Source organism: Dermacentor variabilis, chromosome 9, assembly GCF_050947875.1.
Source record: "Dermacentor variabilis isolate Ectoservices chromosome 9, ASM5094787v1, whole genome shotgun sequence".
Classification (NCBI taxonomy): domain Eukaryota; kingdom Metazoa; phylum Arthropoda; class Arachnida; order Ixodida; family Ixodidae; genus Dermacentor; species Dermacentor variabilis.
This window is the reverse complement of record NC_134576.1, coordinates 55426122-55449693: the sequence shown is the minus strand read 5'-3', so window position 1 is coordinate 55449693 and position 23572 is coordinate 55426122. Positions and strand designations below refer to the sequence as shown.

At 43.4% G+C, this 23572-nt stretch overlaps 1 protein-coding gene across 5 annotated transcripts in view; it reads left to right on the top strand.

The window, feature by feature from the left end:
• Positions 1–23572, top strand: part of Oseg1 (intraflagellar transport protein Oseg1) — an 88486-nt gene that overhangs the window by 14748 nt on the left and 50166 nt on the right. For all 5 annotated transcript variants that reach the window (XM_075704291.1, XM_075704290.1, XM_075704292.1 and 2 more), the window contains 6 exons: positions 4981–5119; positions 5271–5329; positions 6725–6874; positions 9150–9338; positions 15863–15979; positions 20606–20725. In XM_075704291.1, coding sequence (XP_075560406.1) covers positions 4981–5119; positions 5271–5329; positions 6725–6874; positions 9150–9338; positions 15863–15979; positions 20606–20725 — 774 coding nt within the window. The remainder of the gene's footprint in view (positions 1–4980; positions 5120–5270; positions 5330–6724; positions 6875–9149; positions 9339–15862; positions 15980–20605; positions 20726–23572) is intronic.

Sequence of the window (23572 nt, the reverse complement as noted above, 5' to 3'; positions counted from 1 at the left end):
TGACCTGGGTTCAGTGTTTGCGGGCTAGCTGCTCGTCATCATCATCAGCAGCAGCAGCCTATTTTTATGTCCACTGCAGGACAAAGGCCTCCTCCCAGCTATCTCCATTTACCTCTCTCTTGTGCCGGTTTACCCCACCTTATTAGTGTTGTTTGCTGGGCCAGTTACTGTCACCCCATCTTATGTCTGTAAATTTCCTAATTTCATCACATCATGTAATTTTCTTTCGTCCTCAGCTGCACTTCCCTTATATTGGCACCCATTCTGTAACTCCAAAAAGCCGCCCTATTACACGTCCTATGCATGTCATGTCCTGCCCAGCTCCATTTCTTTCTCTTAATCTCAACTAGCATATTGGCCAACCCCATTTGCTCCCTAATCCACACCACTGCCTTGTACCTTAATGTTACGCCTATTATTTTTCATTCCATCACTTGTTGCACAGTCCTCTACTTCTCCTCAAACTTCTGTCATATACGTTAGCACTGGTAGAATGCAATGATTGTACACTTTTCTTTTCAGGGATAGTGGTAAGCTGCCTGTCATGACTTGATCATGCATAGTCATGACACTCTCATGCTTCACTGCTCGTAGTTCATTAATTAATTCTGCTCCCTTCATCTGTAGTAGCGGCTTGACAGGGGTCTCAACTCCTCAGTACAAGACGGAGACGCACTCACAGAGTACAAATGCCACGTACATAAATGACATTGGCTCAGCCAGTACATTTGGAATACTTGACATAATGTAACATGTATACATAGATGGCTGTGCACTGCATAAGCAAAATACTATTATCAGGAAACAAAAGAATCACTTGAATGATGCATTAAGGAAACCCACGACGCAATATCATGATGACCCGGACGATGCAAAATCCTAATTAACTCAAAAAAGTATTAAAGCACTCATTGACCTGCTATGTTATTAATTCATGTCGACTCCAGACAAAGCAGGTGCGATCCAGTGAGGAAAATACAAAAATGCTTGTGCATCATGCTTTGACGGCAAGTAGTCGAAAATAATCTAAAGCCCCGCACTACGCTGTTTCTCATAGCCTGTACGGGGCCTTGGAACATTAAGCCCCATAGTTTTGCTTTGCTCCTTAAACAGGATTGAGTGCTTGTATAGTGCTTGTACAGTGTACGAGTGCTTCACAATTCTGTATGAGATCATACTTTATCCATTATAATTCAGGATTCTTGTAATTCAAAAATGAACACCTGGGGTCCGTGCAAGTGTGAATTGATGTGTGCCACTCTACTGATATATTCATGCAGAACGAAATGATGCAACCAGCTCTGCAGTGGCAGCTGTCATTTTTGCATCAAGCTTAAGAGAGCCACGGCAAGTGTAATTTCGGGATTGCACAATGACAGCTGCGAATAGCAAAAGGTAAAACGAATATTAGTTCCCGCTGCACAAGTAATTAAAACTTCAGCCACCTTGGTGAAAATTCTAATACAAAAAGTAGTAGCCTATTAGGTTATTGACACTTGTATTCGATATATAGGTAGGACAGTAGGGCAAGCCTAATGAGGTATAATGCTAGTAGAATTAGACTAATAGAACTAGGTCGGTAGCCTGTATTAGAGAACAGCCTGTTCAGTTAGGTTGTTCGATAGTACATCTTTTTAAATAGCTGGTTTTTAGCAACACTACACAGGACACAGGAAAAGAACCATAGAAAAAACATCGACTTGTGCCTCTTTTTCTGTGCCCCATGTTGCACTGTTAAAATTGACTGCACTAGTCAAGCAAGCCTATTAGAGCTGGCGCTAATAGATACACATTAGGCCACTCTAATCGACATACAGTTGCACTGGATAACTAGAGCCAGTACTCGTAGCGTGGCACAGTAGCTGGATATGGTTTTTGATTACAGTGTTCCTCTAAGGTGTGTAATTAAGAAGTTAATTTATGCTTTTGCCAGTTAGTGGGCTCATCAAAAAGATTATATATATATATCACCTGATTTTGACTGTGAAAGTAATGTACAATCAAGCCCACTTATAATATACAGTAGACTTTTGTCAGTTTGATTCAGGTTAATTGGATTTTTCGGTTAATTCGATTCCAACTGAAGTTCCCAGCCAGTACCCATACATTCCTATAGGCCCAAACTTTTGTTATTTCGTTGCTAAACGTGGTCTTCATCATACAGTTAGAACTTCACCAGTCTGTACGCGCGTACCTGACCCCTATGGTGACCTTAGCAGCAACCCCTTGGTGGAGATTAGGGGACAGCGAATTCGTTCAACATGCGTCATCTCCTGCCAAAAGTGCCTATTTTCGGCATGCCCTAAGAAGATTTTTAAGCATTACCCGTAGCTCACACTGTCTCATCACTGTTGTTACCCTACTTTAAGGCACCCCTCCCCCTTTCTTTTTCAAGGAAATTGGGCCGTAAATTGCGTGCGTGGTTCAATCGAATACGAAACCAAAACCTCCTTATCGGCGTTCATTTGCTTTACCGCATAGCACGGATGTATAGCGGCGTAGCTGACTTTAGATAACCAGACGCTGTTGTACAACACATATTAGACCATATTAGACCCTTTTTGGGCCAAAGGGCTGTCAAATCGTGACTGCCGACACCAGCTTCAGCATCGGTAATTGTTGCAGATGTTCAAGGGTGAGTGCATACATAACGGAACTACACGGTTATAACGACCATTTATTGCAGAACTGTAAAGGTCGTTATAAGCTGGTTTGACACTGTTACTAAAGAATTATCCTCACATTTATGGTGCCATGGTTTTATTATTTACTTAGCCTTCATAGAAAAACTTGCACAAGACTCATGCATATTCCTTTTAGCCTAGTAAGCACCATACCATAACTAATAAAGTATGCTAATGTAATAAAAGAAATTTATACCAACCGGTTCGCATCAAATTCTACATGACCACTACAGCACTGTATAACAGTGTCTTTACCCATGTCACTTGGCCACTTTTCAACAGTTATTGAGTCGCTGGCCATTGAGTTTCTCAAATTCTACTGACTCGAAGGAGTTGTATCCCTGCTACACAAATAACTTTATGGCCGTTGAAATGCTTTAACACCAAGACCCTGTGGCTCTACCATTCCAAGCGACCGTTTGGTATCTGCAAAGGAGACCAGTACTATACAAATTATTCTAAGTGCCCAGAAGTGTTCATTGCTGCAGTGCATTTAAGGAAATTATTGAAATAATGTAACATATTTCCCGGTGTACAAGTCATGATTTCTCTCTGAATTTTTCGTTGGTGCATCTTGAAGACAGTGTGACTTATATGCATTTCTTGTTCTGTTCTTTTGGAAAAAGCTGCCGCCAAAGTCGGATAGGATGCTATGGCTACACGAAACGTGCTGTGTTGACTTCCTCTGGCAGTTGCTACGGGTTGTGTGCGTGCTATAGAGGTACCGGGTTCTTCTCGTGATCAAGTTGCCGAGCGCCATGTGAGAGGGACAGAGCAGCAACGCAAGCACCGGCATGCCGACCACGAGTCGACCGACTCCAAAGTCGCATCTGCAGATCGCTTTCAAGATACAGCGTATGGCTGAGCAAACTACGCAGTTGCTGCCAGAGTACCAGCCACCTCCCCCTCCCTACTGCGCTGCTTTCCCACTTTGCTCCCTTGTGCTTGAGTCGGCTCATCGTCGCATGCTTCCACTCACACATGCAGCATAGGGCACATGGGGACGATGTTATCGCCCTTGGACTTTATACGAAACATTGCGGCGACCATGACGGCAGAAGTGCGCCTGGGGTGTCCATATTATTGCTTGCGCGTTACCCGCGTGCACAAAATGAAACGTCGATGTATTTTTTTTAATCGCTTACAGAATGAACAGGTGCATCTTATACACTGGTGCGACTTATATGTTTTTGTTTAGTTTATTTTTCCAGAAAAACTGCTGTTTTGAGGGGGGTGTGACTTGTACAAAAGTGCAACTTATAAACGGAAAAAATGGTGCTACCTTTAGTGACGCTGTTGTTGCACTTGCACATTTTGTATGGATCGTTGTGAGCATTGTTTGAGTGCTCTGGCAACATTGGGGCTTCTTGATGCAAAAGTAAATTATTTTTACAAGGTAAATAGTTTCCTGGAGTTGCTTTTTTTTCAAAATCATTGCTTACTGCTCGCTAGTCTAAACACACCATTGACAAAACTGCCTGTGTCCACTGTTTTAAGACCTTCGTGATTTTGAACAGAGTTCCCCACAACTTCATCTACTCAAAAAGGCTACTGACGCAATGCATATCAAAACTGCTTGTGTAGCAGCACCTGCTTTGCTGCTGATAGACTATCGGTTCGAAGGCCTTCTAAATGGCCGTGTGACACCAGTATTGGACTAGCACAAATATGTGTAGTTGACACTTTTTGTCATGGCGACAATGATGTGCTTCCATCTCCACAATCACTCTGAGCATATGCAGCCTGCAAAAGCACTGCTTCCGAGATTTGTTTCTGTTATTCAGAGGCCAACATCGCAGGGGTGTGGATTTGGACACCACCTGTTAGGATTCTTGCTAGTGCAGTGCTATGGTGTTGTGCAGTTAGTTCAGCAGTGGGCATCAGTTGATACAGGAAAAACTATTCTTGGGCTCAACTTTTATTTTCCTATAAAACGGAAACATGTAAAGTGCAGAAATGGTCTCGTTAGCCTTTAGCTGTGCTGTGTATACAATTGCCTACTGAGGGTAACACCTGATAATTGGAAAAACTACCAAAAATAATTGTGCTAGAATGTTTTTTCACATATAATGGGACACTGCATGTGGTACTTGTCCTTCAAAATGGGTTCTTATGCATAAACTTCATTTTAAAAAAAAGAAAACATTCTGAAAGATAAAATCTGCTAGCAATTCTTCCTTATCAACCTGGTGACGTTAAGAGCAAAGTATTCTTGTGCTAATTGCAGGTGGTGTTGGTTTCTTGGGGATGATTCAAATTCTCTACATTTCCACTACTTCTGGCTCAACTTTTTCAGGCTCTGGGCTGTCAAGATGGCACAATCGCCTACTTTGAGCTGGGCTTCTCCACAGTGCACAGCTTGTACCGCGAACGGTACGCCTACAGAGACAACATGACAGACGTCATCATTCAGCACCTCGTAACAGACGAAAAAGGTATGCATCCCTAATGTTTTCTTTGTTTGTGTGTTACATTTCCTTGCCTGCCTTCCAAATGCTTCCACTCGCTGCGACTTGCAGGATTCCTTGAGTGCAGTGCTTGAATTTTGCTTGCAATTTGTGCCATTGCTGTTATCAACCATTGCAGTGCGAATCAAGTGCCGTGACCTGGTCAAGAAATTGGCAATCTACAGGCACCGACTTGCGGTGAGTTCACTGATGGTGGAGTGTTTGCTGTTGTAGCCCTGGAAAGATTAGGCGACAGTGTTCACTGCTATCAAACATTGACCTTTCAAGGTCTTCTAAAGTGGCACCACAGGTGTCTTTGCACATAAACAATGCTGTAGTTTAGATTAAGATGAGTTCTTACTGGCCGTGCTGTTCCTAATGGGGACAACCTGTGGACTTTGAGATTAACAGATTGAGCATCAAGGCAAGCAAAGAACATTCAAGGACGGCAAAGGGTTATTCGGAGGGATTAGGAAATTTGCAGGAGTAGAATGGAATTGGCTGACATGGGACAGGTGTAATTGGACATTTCTGGGAAAGCGCTCAGTCCTGTAATGCGCAGAAATAGGCTAAAATGTAGTAATGATAAGGGTAAAATGTCCCTGTAAAACAACTGCGCCTACGTTTGAGCAATGCTACCTTGAGATGGTCGAGCTATTTTCAGTGCCTGCAGAATAGTCTACGTTGACTGCCGAGCTAGCTTTACTCTTCAGCATTTGTGATAACATTGTGTGTGTGTGTGTACGTGTGTGTGCGTGCAAATTCAAGCACAGCTGCCGTGGCTGCCATTCCACTGTGGGCTGCGATAGCATTGAATGTCTGTGCTTATTTACAATTCATATGTATGTCTGTACAGTCAGGTGATATTATGTGAAACCAAGGTATCTTCAATTACAGCCTGCTTATACTATTATGCATGTTATTCAAATTTAATTTTATGTTGTTATAGTGATAACGCATTGTGCTCACTCGATGCTTGCCCCATAAACAACAGATGATGATCTTCTGCTTATTGCGCCGATCGCAATCAAGAGTGGCCAGCCGATGAAGATCCACTCTTACGTAAAAAAAAGTTTCATGAATATGAGCCCAGGTCTTTGGAATAATGTGGCTTATTTGGGTTGAAGTACGGACTAGCTTGTTTCCTCCTAACCAGTCCGTAATAAAGTCAACATGCGACAATTCAAGCTCCCAGAAAATGAAGATCTTTTTCTTGAATCAAACAAAAGCTTAAATTATCAAAGTTAGAAGAAAATGTGGCACATAACCGAATTCTTATATACACGTCAGTTTTCATTGGAGCAACTGTACAGCTAAAACAGATGCACAGAGGAATCTGAACATACATAGCTACCTCAATGTGAAACGCTGGCATGTTTTAACTCTTCACACTTTGTGAACATCTTGGCAGTTGCTTTTAATTGTGCCTCTTCATGCTGGGAAACCAGAAAGCTTGAATGAACCAAAAGCCATGTTCAAATAAAGCTGACATCTGTTATATTGGAAACATAGTGGACCAGCCAAAGTATTGTAGTAAAGTTGAGTCAACTGGAAATTTGGGTTGTGTGATGCCACGTCACGTGCCACTTACAGGTCCAGCTGCCTGAACGAATCATGGTGTACGAGCTGAGTACCGAGGCCTCTGACGTTAACGACATGCACTACAGACTGCGAGACAAGATCGTCCGCAAGGTGGAGTGCACGCTGCTGGTCGTCTGCTCCGAGCACCTTGTTCTTTGCCAGGTGGGTGCTTCCCCATCACCCAAAGCACCAGATCTCACCTACTATCATCATCGCCGATCTGTATCAACTACTAAAGCCCCGCTTTAACTCCGAGACAAAGTGTACATTGTGTTTTGAACTAACATTGACAGATGGCGCTATTGTTATGTTCCTGCGAAAATCTACATTTCCTTAATTTACATCTTATGTTGCTACAGACATGAACTTTTGATTTGTTCTGGCTGAAATGGGCCAAAAAATTCACCCGCACCTGGTATTAATTTGCGTCTGCTGCAAAATTCAACCTTGGTGTGAAGTTTGAGCATAGGCGAACAAGTGGTTCAGTCACAACAGTCATGTATACCTGGCACTGCTGTGTATGGCATGGTAGATGCTGTAGAGAACCTATAACTAGAGCTAATGATTAATTCCTACTTGCCCTGAGGTCCTGTCACAACGACTAGCATTTCATTGAGGGAAAAACTTTTAGTAGTGGAAATGCATGAGGTGCACAATGGCTAAATTAAACAGGATTTCCCACTTGTGCTTACTACTTATTTTGTCAGCCTAATTTATTATTTCAGGCTATTACATAATATGACAGCAGTAGAAATGTAAAGATGGTAACAAATTTCGTATGATCATAAGAACAGTAAAAATAAATTTAAATACAAAAATTTCTAATAAAGTCCAGGTACAACAATAAAACACGTTGTGGGCCTAGTTGGTGCATAGCTTTCAATAGATGAAGCGTCAATAGTGACGGCACACAGGAAGGAATACAGACAGGACAAGGCGCCTTGTCCTGTCTGTATTCCTTCCTATGTGCCGTCGGTATTGGTGCTTCATCTATTGAAAGGAATTCAGGTACAAAGGAACATTAGAGGAAGTAAAAAAAGCTTAATATGCAGAACACAACCATTTGTTAAAAATTCAGGTCCTCGCAGGGTCTGCTGTATTAATCAAAGTAGTGGAAAGCAACTCACAAAAGACATAAATACTTTCTAAAAGAAAGGCGACTAACTTATAGTCTCTAGCACTGTTAGTTAGTTGCATAATTAGTTGTTAATTAGCTTCAGTGCATGCAGCTATTAATTGGCAGAAATGACCAAATACAAATTTTACTTTTTGCATCACGCTATTGAACATCCCAGCACGTACAGTACGGTGGCATGTTTCCTTCATGTAATCCATACATTGGTGCATTCTGCAGCAGGAGTTGTGAATACTGTGTATCTATCGTCTTGGGACTGTGTGACAAGCACGACGGTGGATTGGCAGCTGCACAGCTTCATTCATGTTTGGTTCTGCCATCGCTTTGCATGTTGTCAGTGCCTTTGTATTCAGTCAAATTATGGCCCATTTAAAGAGACAACAGCGATAAACATTGTCAGGCTTTATTTGTAGCTTAGACTTGTGCAATGCAAAATAAGTCGGTCTCACTGTGGGTGGAGGGTTACTTAACCACAAACAACAGGAAAGACAGGTAGCAATGCCATATTGTAATTTTCACACCAGCTCCCCACGATGTCATAAATTTCGACATCATTTTAACTCCAGTCTGCTCCAGTCTGCTTAATGATCTAGTAATAATGAAATAATTGAACTGCATTATAAGTGTTTCCATCGTCAATATGGAAACATTGCTTGCATATAAATGATGCATGTATGCAATAATATTGTGAAATCCCTGATGTCACACTGATGTCATGCGGTCAGTTGGAGCAACAGAGTGATGATGGGACACCAATGGAAATAGGTGCGACGCAACAGGCACAGAAAAAATAGAGGAGGCGCTGTTCGTATGCATTAGTCCACATGCATGCAGTTCATTGTTGGCCCGAACTGTAGACTGCATGCCCATGCGCTTTACTGCTTTTTGTTCTGTTTCTACGCTACCCCCTTATTTTTCTGTTTATTTTACAACATAATTTTTATGCTACAGTGACGCTGAAGCATTGCAGGGCAGACAGCTGCAGTGCAGCCTGTACTGCTATATGGTTATGTGGCCACGTGCGCTCAGTAGGGTTACCATGTGCTGAGTCATCGAATGCATTGTAGCCAAATTTATTTTTAAAATTTAATGTCCCTTCACAGTTCCTCTCTTGCCCCTATTTTTCAAGCAGCTAATGCCATCAAGTCACTTTTGCTTGATGAAAACAGCCACGCAGATTGCAAGCAGGTGCTACGGGGCTTCCCTTTCTTGACTCACGAGGCTGCACTACTATGGCATATGGCAAGTGGTAACCTTTGTACAAATTCAGGGCTGCCAATCAGCGTTTTATGTCGACTGCAGGAACGGCGGCTGCAGTGTCTGCGTCTCCGTGGTGGTGCCTGTGAACGGGAGTGGGTCCTGTCATCGGCAATCCGCTACATCCGGGCTCTCGGTGGCCCCGTTGGCCGTGAGGGCCTCCTGGTTGGCCTGCGGGACGGGCAGGTGCTGCAGCTGCTATTGGACAACCCCTTCCCGCTTTTCCTCGTCAAGGTGTGTGCCTCAGCTTCACGGGGAACGCAAATGCATGCCGCCGGTGGTATAGCACGTTAGCTGCAGGCATCGGCGGAAGCAGCGAGACATCTGGGGCCGTATTCTGAAGTTATCACTTCTGGGGTGCAGTTAATTTCACGTGATTTCACACAAATCGTCATAGGTCATGCTGAATGATGGCGCACTGTTGAGTGGTCACTTTCAGGGATACGATCACTTTTACGAGATTTTTGTGACTTGGCAAACAGTGCCTGGAATGCCGTCAGCCGTATACTTTTACACTTCTGGTGCTGAGTTGTGCTGTATCTTACAAAGGTGATGGTATCCCCGGAATTGATTGCTTGAAGATACCACCCTCGGCAAGCTGTCCTTTTGGGATTCCTAAGTAAGAGGAGCCGAATCAGGGGAAGCAGAGTTAGTCCTAATCAGAAAACGACTTCTGTAAATATAGTGGTGGAAGTGAGAAGCCACTTCAGTCACTGTCAAATGTTTGCCACGAGTTGCGCAGTAGCTCTGCTATATCTAGCTAAACATTTAGCTCTCGCAAGCAATCGATTTTTAACTGCCATCTTGTACGTGGGAGAGCTCACTGCTGCTTCAAATGCTGAAATTTGCAACACGATAAACAGGCTTTTTCTGCCCGTCTGTCCATGTTTTGCTGCCCATATTTTTCTGTCTCAGTCTGCTCTTTCAGTTTCCTGTAAAGGCTTGGCATTTTCAAGCGAAGCTTGTATTGGCTCACAAGTGGCATTGTCGTGGTCACACTAAAACCCAGTTGCTCCCAGAGTAGAGCAGCCTCGGGAAAGCGCGGTTTGATGAGTTAACAGCTGCGCCAGCGCTGGAGCGTGAGTCTAGCAAGGATTGCGCAACCAATCAGAGCTGTTTCACCTCCGCTGGGGAGGGACTGTGCAGGAAAGCATTTCGTGCATACTGCAACAGCTTCGTTACTGTTCAGTTCATTCTTGGAAAATGGACGGGAAAGCCACGTGACGCGCGTTCCCCCAAGGAACATGCAGCATTCAACGAGCGGCGGCGAACGCTCGCTCGTGAAAGGGCTTGCCATCGGCTCACCAGTCCAGCCGTTAAAGCCTAAATATAGCCCGACATTGCGTGAATGCATGCACACATTGCGTCACGTTCGTTGCACACGTCACGTCACGCTCGTGAGAACAACAGCGTCTATAGTTTGACTGATGGTTCGATGCACTGGCGCCACCAACGTAATCGACCGCGGCCAATGCGCTCCAATGCGCCCGGCGTCTAGCTACGCTTGCCCACGTACTGATAATGTCAGATTATAAATGCGCCTGTAAAGCCGCCCGAGCCCAGGCAATCCAACAGTAATGAGAAAATCCTGAGCTTAGGGAGCGGGAGGCCAAAGAATTCCGGCACCATTACCTGTGGGTTGCGTAACCGTGACGAAGGTCAGGTGCATGCAGAACAAGCTTCGCTTACCCCCATTTTTTGGTAGAAGAGTAGGTCAATTTTTAAAATTTTATCCTGAAGCACCAGTACAGCGGAACCTCACTGATACGTTTCCACTATGTACGTTTTCCCGGCGCCAACATTCACAATCGAGAACACAAAAAATGACCAAATAGAGTTACGCTTATTCTTTACCGGTTCTTACGTTTCCGGAAAACATGATTTTTCGGCAACAGCGTTCAGAACATCGCCAGACTGTGATCATATGATACATTTTTCAGCCGCTAAGTCCCATGTAAACAAGAAAATACACGAGGTGCACGCAATCTAGAACAGCACAGTTAAACCTCAATATAACGAAGTCGCTAAAATTGGCAATTTGCTTCGTTATATTGAAATTTCGTTGTATGGAAATTTGGCCTTTTATGCGAATAAGTACAGTCGCCGATCAATTTTTCTTACCTGGAAAGGGGTCACAAAATTTCCTGTATTATGGTGCAATAGAACAAAGCAAATTTGAATGAGAAAACAATTCATTTTGATAAATTTCGGAGTCCGTGATGAATGAAAACGGTTTCATGCCACGTCGACAATATCTTGACGTTGACTTATTCGTTCTGACTTATTCTGACTTGGCACAAACAGCATTACAAGCAGGATTTGAATTTATAAATCTTCTTATACAAGCAGCATTTGTGATTAGCCATTACTATGATGATCTTCTGTTTATTGCCTTTTCTGACATCTTCGTTGGTGCGTCTTATAGAATGATGCGACTTATATACAGTGAAAATCGGACCGTATGCTATGGCCATGCCCTTTGTATCAAGTGAGCATCAAATGACACTCCACCGCATGTCACCTTCTGCCATGCACCGCAACTACACTTCATTGCACTAGTTGCCGCTGTTCCTGCGCACTTCACGCATGTCATCGCAGCCTCGCTAACTGTGACGTCACATGTGAAGCAAAGTCAGTGAAGTCACGAAGCGAAATTCAAGCTGCGGGCAGTGCGGTTGAATTTGCAGTGGAGCGTGGAAACCGAGCAGCAGGGAGAGAATTCAAATGCAGTGAGAAAGTGATCTGGGACTGGCGCAAAGCCTCCAGTACACTCCACCAGTGAGTCAGAAGACAGTGATGTGCCAGCAGAACTCCAACCTAAAGTAGCTGCATTGTTTGTAAGCAACTCAGAGGAGGACGACTTTGATGGCTTTGGTTAAACACCGTCATGTAAGCTATCAATAGTATCGCTCGTGCTGTCGGAATAAAATACAGTTAAACCTTTGATATAACAAACTTCATGATAAGGAAATTCTTGATGTAACAAAGTATTTAACTTTTTATAACCACTTGTCCATAGAAAGCCATGTATTAAGAACCTCAACATAATGAAGTACATTTGTATGCGATTGCAATATAATGAAATTTTGCTTCCGCCACAAAAGAATGCCGAGACAATAAATGGAAACTTCCGCGGACGCAGATGGTCAAATGACTGAAATATAAGCGGCTGCTTGCAAACGCGCCTCTCAAATCGCGTACCCCACGACAAGAGCGACAGCCGAAGTGGAGCCGCATCATGTTTCGTATAAAGTCCAAGTGCAATAAGATCCTATCGTGCCTCACGCACTGTGTGCGTTAAGTACGAGTGAAAGTGTGTGAAGGTGGAGACAAAAAAAAGATGGTGGCTTCACGGGGGCCGCCTTCCCTGTGAGCAAAGGGAAAGAGGGGGAGGAGAGCTCACTCATGGTAACACGATCAAGAATGCGCGAAGGGCGGGGTAAGTTGGTGTGTGTCTCGATTTCTGGCATGAACCCCGGCCGTGGCTGCGCATGGCTGTAAGTGCGGCTGCGCGCATACACAGCCACACACCCTGCTTTAGAGGTTATCTGCCGCGTGTCTAAAGAGTGGGCGTGCCAAGACGCCATGGCATCATGTAAGCTGTCTTCCTGCGTATTTAGTATTGGTGGTTGCGTAATCTCGAGCTTTGGAAACCTGTTAGAGTGAGAGGCATACAAAGCATTCTCTCCCAGCTGCCAGCGGTTTTCATGATAGCGTCGCCCCAGTAGTGCACGCGAAAGCATGGCTGGCTTTGCTTAATTCGTACTGCTGATGTTAACATATCGTCGACTTGGCATGAAACTGTATCATTCGTCGCTGACTTGCCAATTCATCAAAATGAATTGTTTTCTCATACAAATTTGCTTTTCGATCGCCTGATAGTTCGGAAAATGCTGCGGCCCCTCTCTGTATAAGAAGAACTGATCAATGACTACTTATTTGCATAAAAGGTTGGATTTCAATACAACACAATTTTTATATAACGAAGAAAACTGCCGATTTTACCTACTTCGTTATATTGAGGTTTAACTGTACTTCTGAAAAGTATTGTCTAGATGTTGGAAGGCACTTGCACGCGTGTCAGCACTGCCTATTGCAGGATGCGTGCAGAGGTGCAGCCGCTGCAAGCATCTGTTTTCATCATACTTTCTCACGACCTGAACCTCAACGAGTTTTTAAATCGCTTACCGAATGAACAGGTGCGTCTTATACACTGGCGTGAGTTATATGCATTTTTTATTTTCGGAAAAGCTGCCATTTTCAGGGGGGTGCGTCTTATACAAAGGTATGAGTTATAGACCAGAAAATATGGCATTTGTAAAATGAGTGGTAAATGCAAAAATATTGCATCAATTTCTTTTGTTCTAGTTCATTGTACATATCTTATGCGAGGAATGAGTGTGCAAAATTTCGTATCAAAATTTTAATTAAAAAAGGGTGATCAAAGTTTACGTAACATGAGGGGGAGCAAAATCTTGTTTGAAGAAGAATGTTAACAAATCTTCAAACCATGTGAAAGATGTCAAAACTACACAAAGGCCTAAAATGTGCCAGCTTCATAGCTGGAGCCCCCAGGAAATGCACTAGTCTCCCTATGTTCATGTGGCTGCTGGGCGACAACATAAAATGAGAAAAAGTATTTTGAATAATATTTATATTAAAAAAATAGTCCTGATTTTTTATTTCGCAATGCAAGGGTATGGGTTGGAAAACTCTCTGTAACTCCAGAACTAATGACGATAGGAATATTATTTTTGTTGCAACATGTTGAATGTTTGGGCATACGTAAAATGTAAAAAAAAAAAATCAATTTTGGGAAAGAAAGTTAACTTTTGAATGTGGCCTACCACCTGAAGTTACGGTTTAGTGCCAAATCAATGCAAATCTATTCACGGAAGCTGCGCGACACTCGGAAAGCTGGGAAACCGCCTCGCAAACGAATGCGAGTGTACAGGAAGGAAACAAAGTTGCTGTTGGCCTCCATCTTTGCGGCACGTCCACACTGTACGGCAGCCTCTTGTTACCGATGCCGTTCGTAGATGTGCATTGGTCTCTTTTTGTAGCCTTGAGCAGCCGCTCGTAAGACTAGCTTTGGATTTATAAGGCCGACGCCAAACTGTTTTGTGACCATAGTGAGCTGACCTCTCGGCTGCATACATTTGTGCTGGTGGCAAAGTAGAGGAGGTCATGCGAACTTGCTGTGACCCTCCTGATTTCAGAATTTTTCAACAGATGCCAAATTATGCCAAACCAGACAATGAAACGGCGCCTGCTTCTTTACCGTCGGCACCGAATGCAGTCTACCTGCCCACACAGAGCCAATGATGGCTACCCTTGGAGCAGTAATCAAAGTTAAATGATGCATGGTCACAGCTTTCGTCTGTCACACAGATTGACCTTACAGTAACTCACCTCCGGTAATCGTGGGAAAGCCTTTTCGTATTTTGGAAAAAGACTGGAAAGCAACACTTTCTCCCCAATAAAAGATCACCATAAAACATGGGTCCACTATTAAACTGAGAACTTCACTGGCATTCAGTACAGCACAATTAGTTCTCTGGCTTCAGGAGGAAAAACGCACTTGATCTTATTTACAGACATTTTCCAGTATTTCCAGACCTTCATACTCTGGAACTGAGCTGTAATCATTGCTGGCATACTAATTTGGAGTTTCCTTTAACAATAATAGACTATACTGTACATCTTAATTTTTATGTGCTGAATTTAGCTGATGGCATGCTACATCCTTGTTGCTTTAAAGCATGTGCAATACCGTTTTTTCTTTCCCAAAATTTGTAAGCATTAAATTTTGTGGCATATTTACTGGCATTCAATATTTGATTCAATATTTGGCTTTCTTTGTCAATTCTCTTCAGTGTTCTATTTAAAATATACCATTCGGTGTTTGCACACCCCTAATTAATTACGTCCCAGCCAAGTGCTTATCTTTCATATGTACTGTGAATGCCTCTACAACGAAGACTACTACAACGGATTTGGCTGCACGAGATTTAGGTGTGCCCAATGGCTGAAGGGTTGCTTTACATTGAGCGCCATGTAGCAGTGCTGCATGACTTTTGCAGATGCTACTGACCTGCGCTCTGTGCTAGCTCTGCGTGAAAACGCACCTGACAAGCACGCCAATGTCAGCAAGTGTTAATGAAGTCATGCTGCGCTGCTCCAGGAATCGCTCCACTCTTACGCTGGTTGTTGTAACACAGCAGCAGGAGCAGTGACTGGCAACTATGTCACGTTTGATGACTATGTCATGATGTAATCATCTTGATGACATCTTCAAAGCTATCTAGAGCGAAAAGGACACGAATATGGACAAAGGCAGAGGTCATGATGAAGAGTCTGTAAACTAAATTAAAAATTTTACGGCGAGGGAAGTGATAGCGACATGCTACAATCTTTAGCCTTACCTTGCATCACTCTCACGTTTCGCCGCAGAGCACGCCCTTAACCTTGGCACAGTAAGGTCGATTGCAGTCACATGGTTCTTCAGATGAAGCGTGCACAGAAAAATAAGCAACTCATTTTACTATGCCTGTGTTGATATAATGTTACATAAAGGTTTTCTTTTCTTGGACAAGCTTAGCCTGGTTAATGGCGAGCGGTGTGGTGTGGGATTTTTTTTACAATAAAGTGACCTGTATAATGAAGGATTTCGGATGTTCAAAGCACTTTGTTACAATGGTCTTCAACTGTAATTCTTTCTCATCTTCAGCTCCTTTAATGACTCTCCTCAACCCCAGGTGACAAGCCCAGTGCGTTGCCTCGACCTCAGTGCAGATCGCACACGCCTCGCAGTTGTGGATGAGAAAGGCACCTGCCTTGTCTACCAGCTGGCCTCAAGGCAGCTGCTCTTCCAGGTAGTACATGCCTTTTGTGCACGTTACTCTTGTCCTGTGTAATAGTTTTCTATACAGAGACTTGAACAGACACACAGGCTAGTTCGTCTTGCAGTCTGCGTAAAGGCTTTGCTCTAGACAGAATCTTTCTGTGCACACCACCTGATCAGTGCTATCGATAGCAGGTATATTGTTCAAGCTCCTCAAGCACTTTTGTTTGCAAATGTTTACCAACAAGATGCTATCCACAATAAATTTTCTGACAACCTGTAAAGCAGTCTTTACTGCTGAGGCTGGAAATCTTGATTTGATGAAATTAATAATTTAGCAAAGGTTTTGCTGCGAGCACAGCTTTGTTAAGTTAAGGTTCAACTGGTTTACTGATATCTGTGAAAGCAATTTCAATGATCTTTACTTTTTGACCAGTTGTTCTTGTGTCGTACATTTTGAGGCCAGTTTCACTGTTGTTCTGCCATAATTTGTGTGCTTCATCACTGCAAGTAGACATTGTGTTGCAGGCTGGTTGGCTTCCATCTTTGTAGCTGAATGTTTTGTGCCATCACCACATTGTTGTTGCTTTTTCGTTTGTTCCCACACCATCTCAGGGGGGCATGTAATGCAGCTCACTTTATATGAATAAGCTTTTTGTAGTGGTTGCTGTCATAGGTTGTCAAAGGTTGTTTTAAAGGGAAGCTGAAGAGTCTGTCGAATTCAATAAGACGCTCATATACGGATGTGGGAACCTTATAAACCATGCACGTAAAATTTTGTGCGGGATTTTTGACTTAGGAACGACGTAATCACCGGTTAAAATTTCGCTGTCACTCCGCCCCCCGTCGAGCGCCGCCCGCTGCTGCTGATGCTGACAATGCGAGTGGAGACCGGAAACCGCGCCGTAGTGACGTCAGCACTGGTGTTCCGCTCCTTCACAGTCTCCACGACCGTGCCTGACCGTGCTTGTTTCTGCGTGCGTGTCGTCATAAGCTGCTTCGCTCGAGCCTGCATTCCTTTGTTTGTGTGTATGTAGAGTGGTAGTTGACGTGCGCAGCATCAATTGAAGTGGTGGACCAATCATGCCGGCATTCTGTGCAGCCTAGGTTGCACGAACACCAGCGGCCGCGACGATGTTTCATTACTCCCCACAAAAGAAGAAGCTTGCAGCTAAGTGGGGGGCTGCTGTGAGTCGAAAGAATTTCAAGCGCTCAAGAACAACAGTGCTGTGCTCTAACCACTTTCGTGACGATGATTACTACCAGAGTTTATCAATAAGGTGTGAAAGAGTGAGTACGACTTTCTGTTAGCAGGCTTTCTAAACGCAGCGCGAAAAGTTCGGGGCAACGAATGCACAAAAGGCGGAACGGGTGTGGGCGGACAGATGGTAACTGGTCTTGGAAAACTTTATGAATACACGAACTTGTCCAAACCTGGATTTTGATTTATAGCTAGCTCCTTCGTGTTAGCACGCTGAACGGAAAGTACATGTTCATCTCCCACCCTTGGCGCAGGTTTGGTCGCAAACCGCCGTAAATTTTCTATTCGCACGTGTGTTGTGAAACAGCCAACATGCAGCTAACATAATGCAGTGCAAGTGTAAAGTTTTCTTGTGTTTGAAAGCCGGCGCAGGCCAGGACGCTGCGCTCCCCGTTGCGCACGGAGAGAAACCGGCTGTCTCATGTAGACGACAGAATTCGCCGCCTTTACGGCTACGGTTACGAGTAAAGTGCGGATGGCGCGCTGATGAAGGCCACTACACGTGCTACAAGAGCCGGAAAACTTTTCCTGTTTAGATTGCCGACAGCTTTGGGGCAGCGCACAAATGTCGACGATCGCATCCCTCCTTACGTTCCACGAGGAGGCATGTAGGAACATAACGGCACAGTTGTGTGCCCAGAAACGAACTCATTGGATCGCTGAATCGAGCTTTGCAAAAAACATACTCAGCAAAGAACATTTCTAACACGAGGATATGCTAACACTTTGCTTTCGTTCGCGTTGAAAGTACTGCTTGCTACCAGCATCTTTTGGTTCTTGGGGAGGCCGGCTACGTATAGATGTAATGAGCAACACCGAACTCCTTAGAGAAACGCAAGCTCTCGAAATTTACCATTACCGTCTCACCAAACCACAGCGCCAAACCACCTTGCACCGTGCTTCATGTGTGGCAGCAGCGGCCGGTCCGGACGAACACCAATGTTGATGTCACGAGGCGCCCGACCAATCACAGGCGGAAACGAGGCGCGCGAGCTGCCCGAGTCTGCTTCTGCTGTTTTCGTCGAAATAAAATCTGTTTGCGCTTCCTTTCGCAAAATTTCGATGCAATATTTGGATTCGGAGGGTTGAAAACCATTACGTACAGCTCTTCACTCATTTTTTCTGGATAACTCTTCAGCTTCCCTTTAAGCACAAGCCCTGGGCACAAGTGTTGTCTTTCGCCCTCGCCGAAACACACCTGTTTCAGCCTGAAATCAAACCTGGCAACCCTGTGCTCAGTAGCAGAACAGATGTAGAAATATGTACTTGCATAACTGGCTTGATGGGCACGTTATTAAAGAAGTCCAGCGGTTAATATTAATCAAGAGCGCTCCACTATTGAATTCTGCATAACAAGGGGTGTGTGAGTACAGTTGAACCTGTGTGTAACATTGTAGTTTTGTTCTGCAGTTTTGATACAGCAAAGTTTTCGTGATTGCAAAAAATAAATTTGTGCAAATTCTAGGGGGCACCTGCAAAGTGCTACCGTTTTTGGTTTTTGTAAAAACATGAGGGGTGTTTGTAGGAGCAAGAGAGGTAAAAAAAAAAAAGAGGGAAATTTTTCTCTTTCGTTGCTCCTGGACGTACAGACATTCAGATAGCGTACATGAAGTTTTAATGTCTTGAGTGATGTTTCGACATGCATAGTAGCGTTTTGCAATCTCGAGTGTCCATTTTGTTTGTTGGCACGTAAAGACGTGCTAAGACAGTAATTTCTTTGCCTCGTAATCGTGTTGCTGCTAACTTTGGTGCAACAACGAGTGCTGCCTCCTGGAAAAAAAAGAAAAAGGAAAGTACTTTCCTTAGAACTCAAAGCCAAGATGACCAAAGAAGTATGATGATGATTTAGGATTTTTATGGCGCAGCAGCCGTGCAGGCTATAATGCGCCAAGCACAACCAAAGAAGTAGCAGACGATGAGATGTGGCCGAGAGGTACGAGATACCGCTGAATACGCTTTCAACAATTCTGAAGCCCAAGGGCAGAATAAAATGTGGTGACTGTTCATTTGACTGTGACTGTGCATGACGGGCATTTCGGTGATCATACTATACTCGTCGCTGCTTTTGCTGGGTATTTTGCTTGATATCTTCATGAACACACATACGCAAAATGTAGCGAGTCGGGAAAGATTTAGGAATGCACGACATAATTTGCACAAGTGAAAGACAAAAAACTTGACGCAACAAAGTTCACAATACAACAAAGTTGGTTCTGAAAAGTACCATTTTGTTATATGAGGATCAACTGTATTGGAGACTATCGAACAAAAAATCGTTTATTGTCAAATTCGACTTTTGTCTTTGCATCGAATAGCCACTCTTCTATATACGAATATATTTTTAATACTTTTCGGGTATTTTAAACCAGCAACTGATGTTGATCAAACATAAAACTCGAGCAAAAGTATGACAAGTTTAATCCCGGTGGCTATACTAGACCTAATACACGGTAGCATATCTTAGTGGAGCAGGCTGCGGTATGTTGCTCAGGGAGTTGTACTTCTCCAGCTTAGCTGCTATCATTTGTACTCACTCATGCGCCCCAAGTTTGCAAACTGCTCATTTGTTCATGATGCTTTCTTCGTGCTCTGAATAAAGTTGTGCTTTCACTTTTCTCACAACTTACAGTGCAATCTGCAAGTTGTGAATATACTAGGACGTGGACATCACTTTATATTAATAATGGTGTAAATGGCTGTACATTATTTGCAACCTATTAGGAAATTATTCAATATTTGATTTGATTTGCTCCTGGTACTTTTCCATTTGCATTTGATTTGGTCTCAAAAAAAAGCTATTTGCATACCCCTAATAATTTTTTTTGCAGCAATGGGATGTTTGTAAGTATATGAACTACCAAGTTCCAATTTTGTTAAATGTATTTCGGCAGGAAATTGATTTTAATGAATGTATATATAAAAAGCACCTTAGAAAATTGATGCCAGTATGTGTTATTGTACATGATTGAGCGTTTCTTTTGTGCTTTGGGGAATATCGCTTTTATTTTTTGCTCTGTCTTTGTTCTGAATACGTTATGTGTAGGGTTGCATTTACATTTTGTGTGCATTAATTCACTGTTGATCCGTTTTTGTAGAATCTCTGTATCAAATTACTGTTTGATTTACATTGCTCCTCTATATGTTATCCTATAATTGATGATCATACTTACAATTTCAGTTTTATGAAATTGCATTGCACGTACGTTGCATTTTCTCCACTTGAAGTGTTGACTGGAGTAAAAGCCCTGTCAGGCTTCGTGCTTTTAGCTCTTGCTCCACTTTCCTTTGTATTGAAAAGAAAGACGCTAGCAGTCATCCTTCAAATGCACAATTCACTGCGTAATGACTTGAGTTCCTTTCAGTCTTGGAAAGCATAGGTGTGCCACTCTCTTCTAGGAACCCAACGCCAACAGCGTGGCATGGAACACTGAGAACGCTGAGCTTCTCTGCTTCACTGGCAGTGGCACGCTTGCCGTCAAGGCTGGAGAGTTCCCCGTGCTGAGACAGAAATTGGAGGTTGGTGTTGTCACTTCTCAACATCTCGTCAGTCTTCAAGGTTTACCCAAGTCTAGTCAAATAATGAGTGAGATCAAAAACAGACAAAAGTTTCATAGGTTTTTTGCAATGCTTGCCTGTGACAGGGCTGTTGGACCGCATTGTGTGACACTTATCATGTTTCCCTTTCTTTTTTAATCCTCTTTATTGGCCCAGACAGATCTGCATTCTTGCTATTGCTGTGATTGGCCACTCTACAAAATATATGATAAGTAATTAAAAGTATACGATGAAAAGAACTCTTACAAAATGCGGCCCCTGGTCTTCCAGGTGCCAATTCAGCTGCTTCAAGCTGCTATCAAGCATCTGATATCAAGTTTCAAAATCCATAGTAGCTGAAACATTTTAATCATCATCATTGTTGTCTTATTTCAAGTTTATTGCAAAAGATACCCATTTGCAGGAGATCTGCACTTCACCCTGTTGTCCTTTGTGGGGGTATGCAAATACTGGAATATTCTATTTCGAATTGAATAACGAATGTTTGAATAATTAAATTTGCAAATCGAATATCTAGTATACGATTTTCAGAATATGTGATTTTCCAATAATTGATACCCACAGTGAATGACTGAGCCGTTACCATGGTGAGCGATATCTATTTGAACTAGGTGCAGCCAGGTTAACCGGACCGATTGAAAAAATTAACGGTACGCAAATGGAGGGAACAACAAAAGCAGGCGCATGTGGAAAGCATGGAAGCATTTGTGAAGATCGGGCCGATCAGCCGTCAGTGGGCGCACTGATTGTATCGGATACGCAAGTTAAGTGTTCACGCAAATAGATTCGCACATTTTGCAGCTTTCTACCCAATGCGAGCACACGGACAAACTTGGCACGCATGCTTGCTGTAGTTGCGGGCTGGTCGACCGGGCACCCGAACGCCGCTTCTGTGGCCGTCAATCTAACCCATACCCGTGATCTCATGATCACTTATGAGTCACCTGTAGGAACATTAGTGACAAGCTTTCCGTGACGTTTTGCTGCCCGTAATCACATCGGCCAGCAGCGAATTTTCATCACGGCCGTACCATTGGCCACACCATTGTCAGGTGTTGGCATCTATATAAAGTGACGGTTTCATACCGAGTCAACGCAGATCTATTCACAGTGGTCGCACCACTATCAGAAAGCTGGCAAACTGCCTTTCCAATGAAAATAAGTGCACAGGATGACCGCTGTTCGTGGCCGCCATCTTCGCTAAATATTGTATGGTGACCCTTCATTCCGAACGTCGTCTGTAGGCGCTCAGCAGTCTCTTTTTATAGCTTCAAGCAATGCGTCACAAGACTAGCTTTGAATTTACGTGGAGGGTATGAAAATATCATGTGATAGCACACTGACCCGTTGGCTGCTGGTGCATTTACGCGGGTGGCAGATGGGCACGGACATAGAAAAAAAGGGAGAGCGGTGGAGGCGTCGAGTGAGCTTGCTGTGGGCCTCCCAATTTTTTAACTGTTTACCGTTGGCGCCGATAACCCACAGAAACAACCTGCAATAAAGTTGTAAAAACCCTCCTATTGCCTCAAAGCAAACTGGAAAGCAAAACTTTCTAAGTAATAAAAGATTGCTATTAAGCACAGTATGGTACACTATTAAACTGAAAACTACATTGGTATTTAGAACAACTTTACTATTTCTTCAGCTTCAGAGGGAAAAAGCACTTGATTCTATTTGACAGACATTCTATCGATAAAAAAATATTTACTAGACCTTCATATATTAACTGAGTTGTTATCAGTGCTTGCATACTAATTTGGTGTTCCTTTCAGTAAGAGTAGAGCATACTATGCATCTTGACTCATAGGTGCCCAAGTTGGTGATAGCTAGCAAGAGTCTTGTTAAGTAATGCAATTAGCCTCTTGAGTGTGCAGCAGTGTGTTTTTTGCACAAAATTTTAAAGCATAAAGGTCTGCTGTTCATAAAAAGGTGATAGAGGAGAACAGTACAAAACTGTACAAGAAAGATAAGACAGATATGAAAAGACAGCAAAGGCCAAGACATCAGCGCTGAGTGTATATCGTGCTTTGAGCTGTTCCTCTGTCATGATCTCATGATTGAGAGGCTGCGCCAACAAACTCAAGTTCAGACGTTATTCCATCTGCTCACTGCACTACTGCACTAAAGGGAATATTGTTTATGTTAAATAGTGATACTGAACTTGTTCAAGCATACACCAAGGGTAGTTCACAAAGGAGACCTATCCAGTAGATAAGAAAGAAATCATCTGTGATGTCATTTCTAGTGAACCTCCTCTGTGATTTAAGAGAGGTGCGAGTTATGGTGACAATCATGGAGCCAGGCTCAGAGGCCATCAGGGTCAATGGACAACATGGGCAGTTGAGGAAGACGTTTTGTTTGGCCATCTTCTGTCCTAGGGGATTTCCAGAGTAGGTGCACTTCATAACAGGTTTATTCGTGCTTTGGCAGACGTGACGGACAAACCTCTGTGCTCGTTTCTTTACAGCTCGAGGAGGTTGTTGACACTTTCTTTTCTCAATGTTAGGTATGAGACACCATAGAATCCACTCATTTTCTTCAGAGAAAGGTCCATTTGGTCTGTGCATACATTCCGTTACGGCTAAGCTCTTCGGCCACATCATCATCATCATCATCATCATCATCATCAGCCTAGTTACGCCCACTGCAGGGCAAAGGCCTCTCCCATACTTCTCCAACAACCCCGCTCATGTACTAATTGTGGCCATGCCGTCCCTGCAAACTTCTTAATCTCATCCGCCCACCTAACTTTCTGCCGCCCCCTGCTACGCTTCCCTTCCCTTGGGATCCAGTCCGTAACCCTTAATG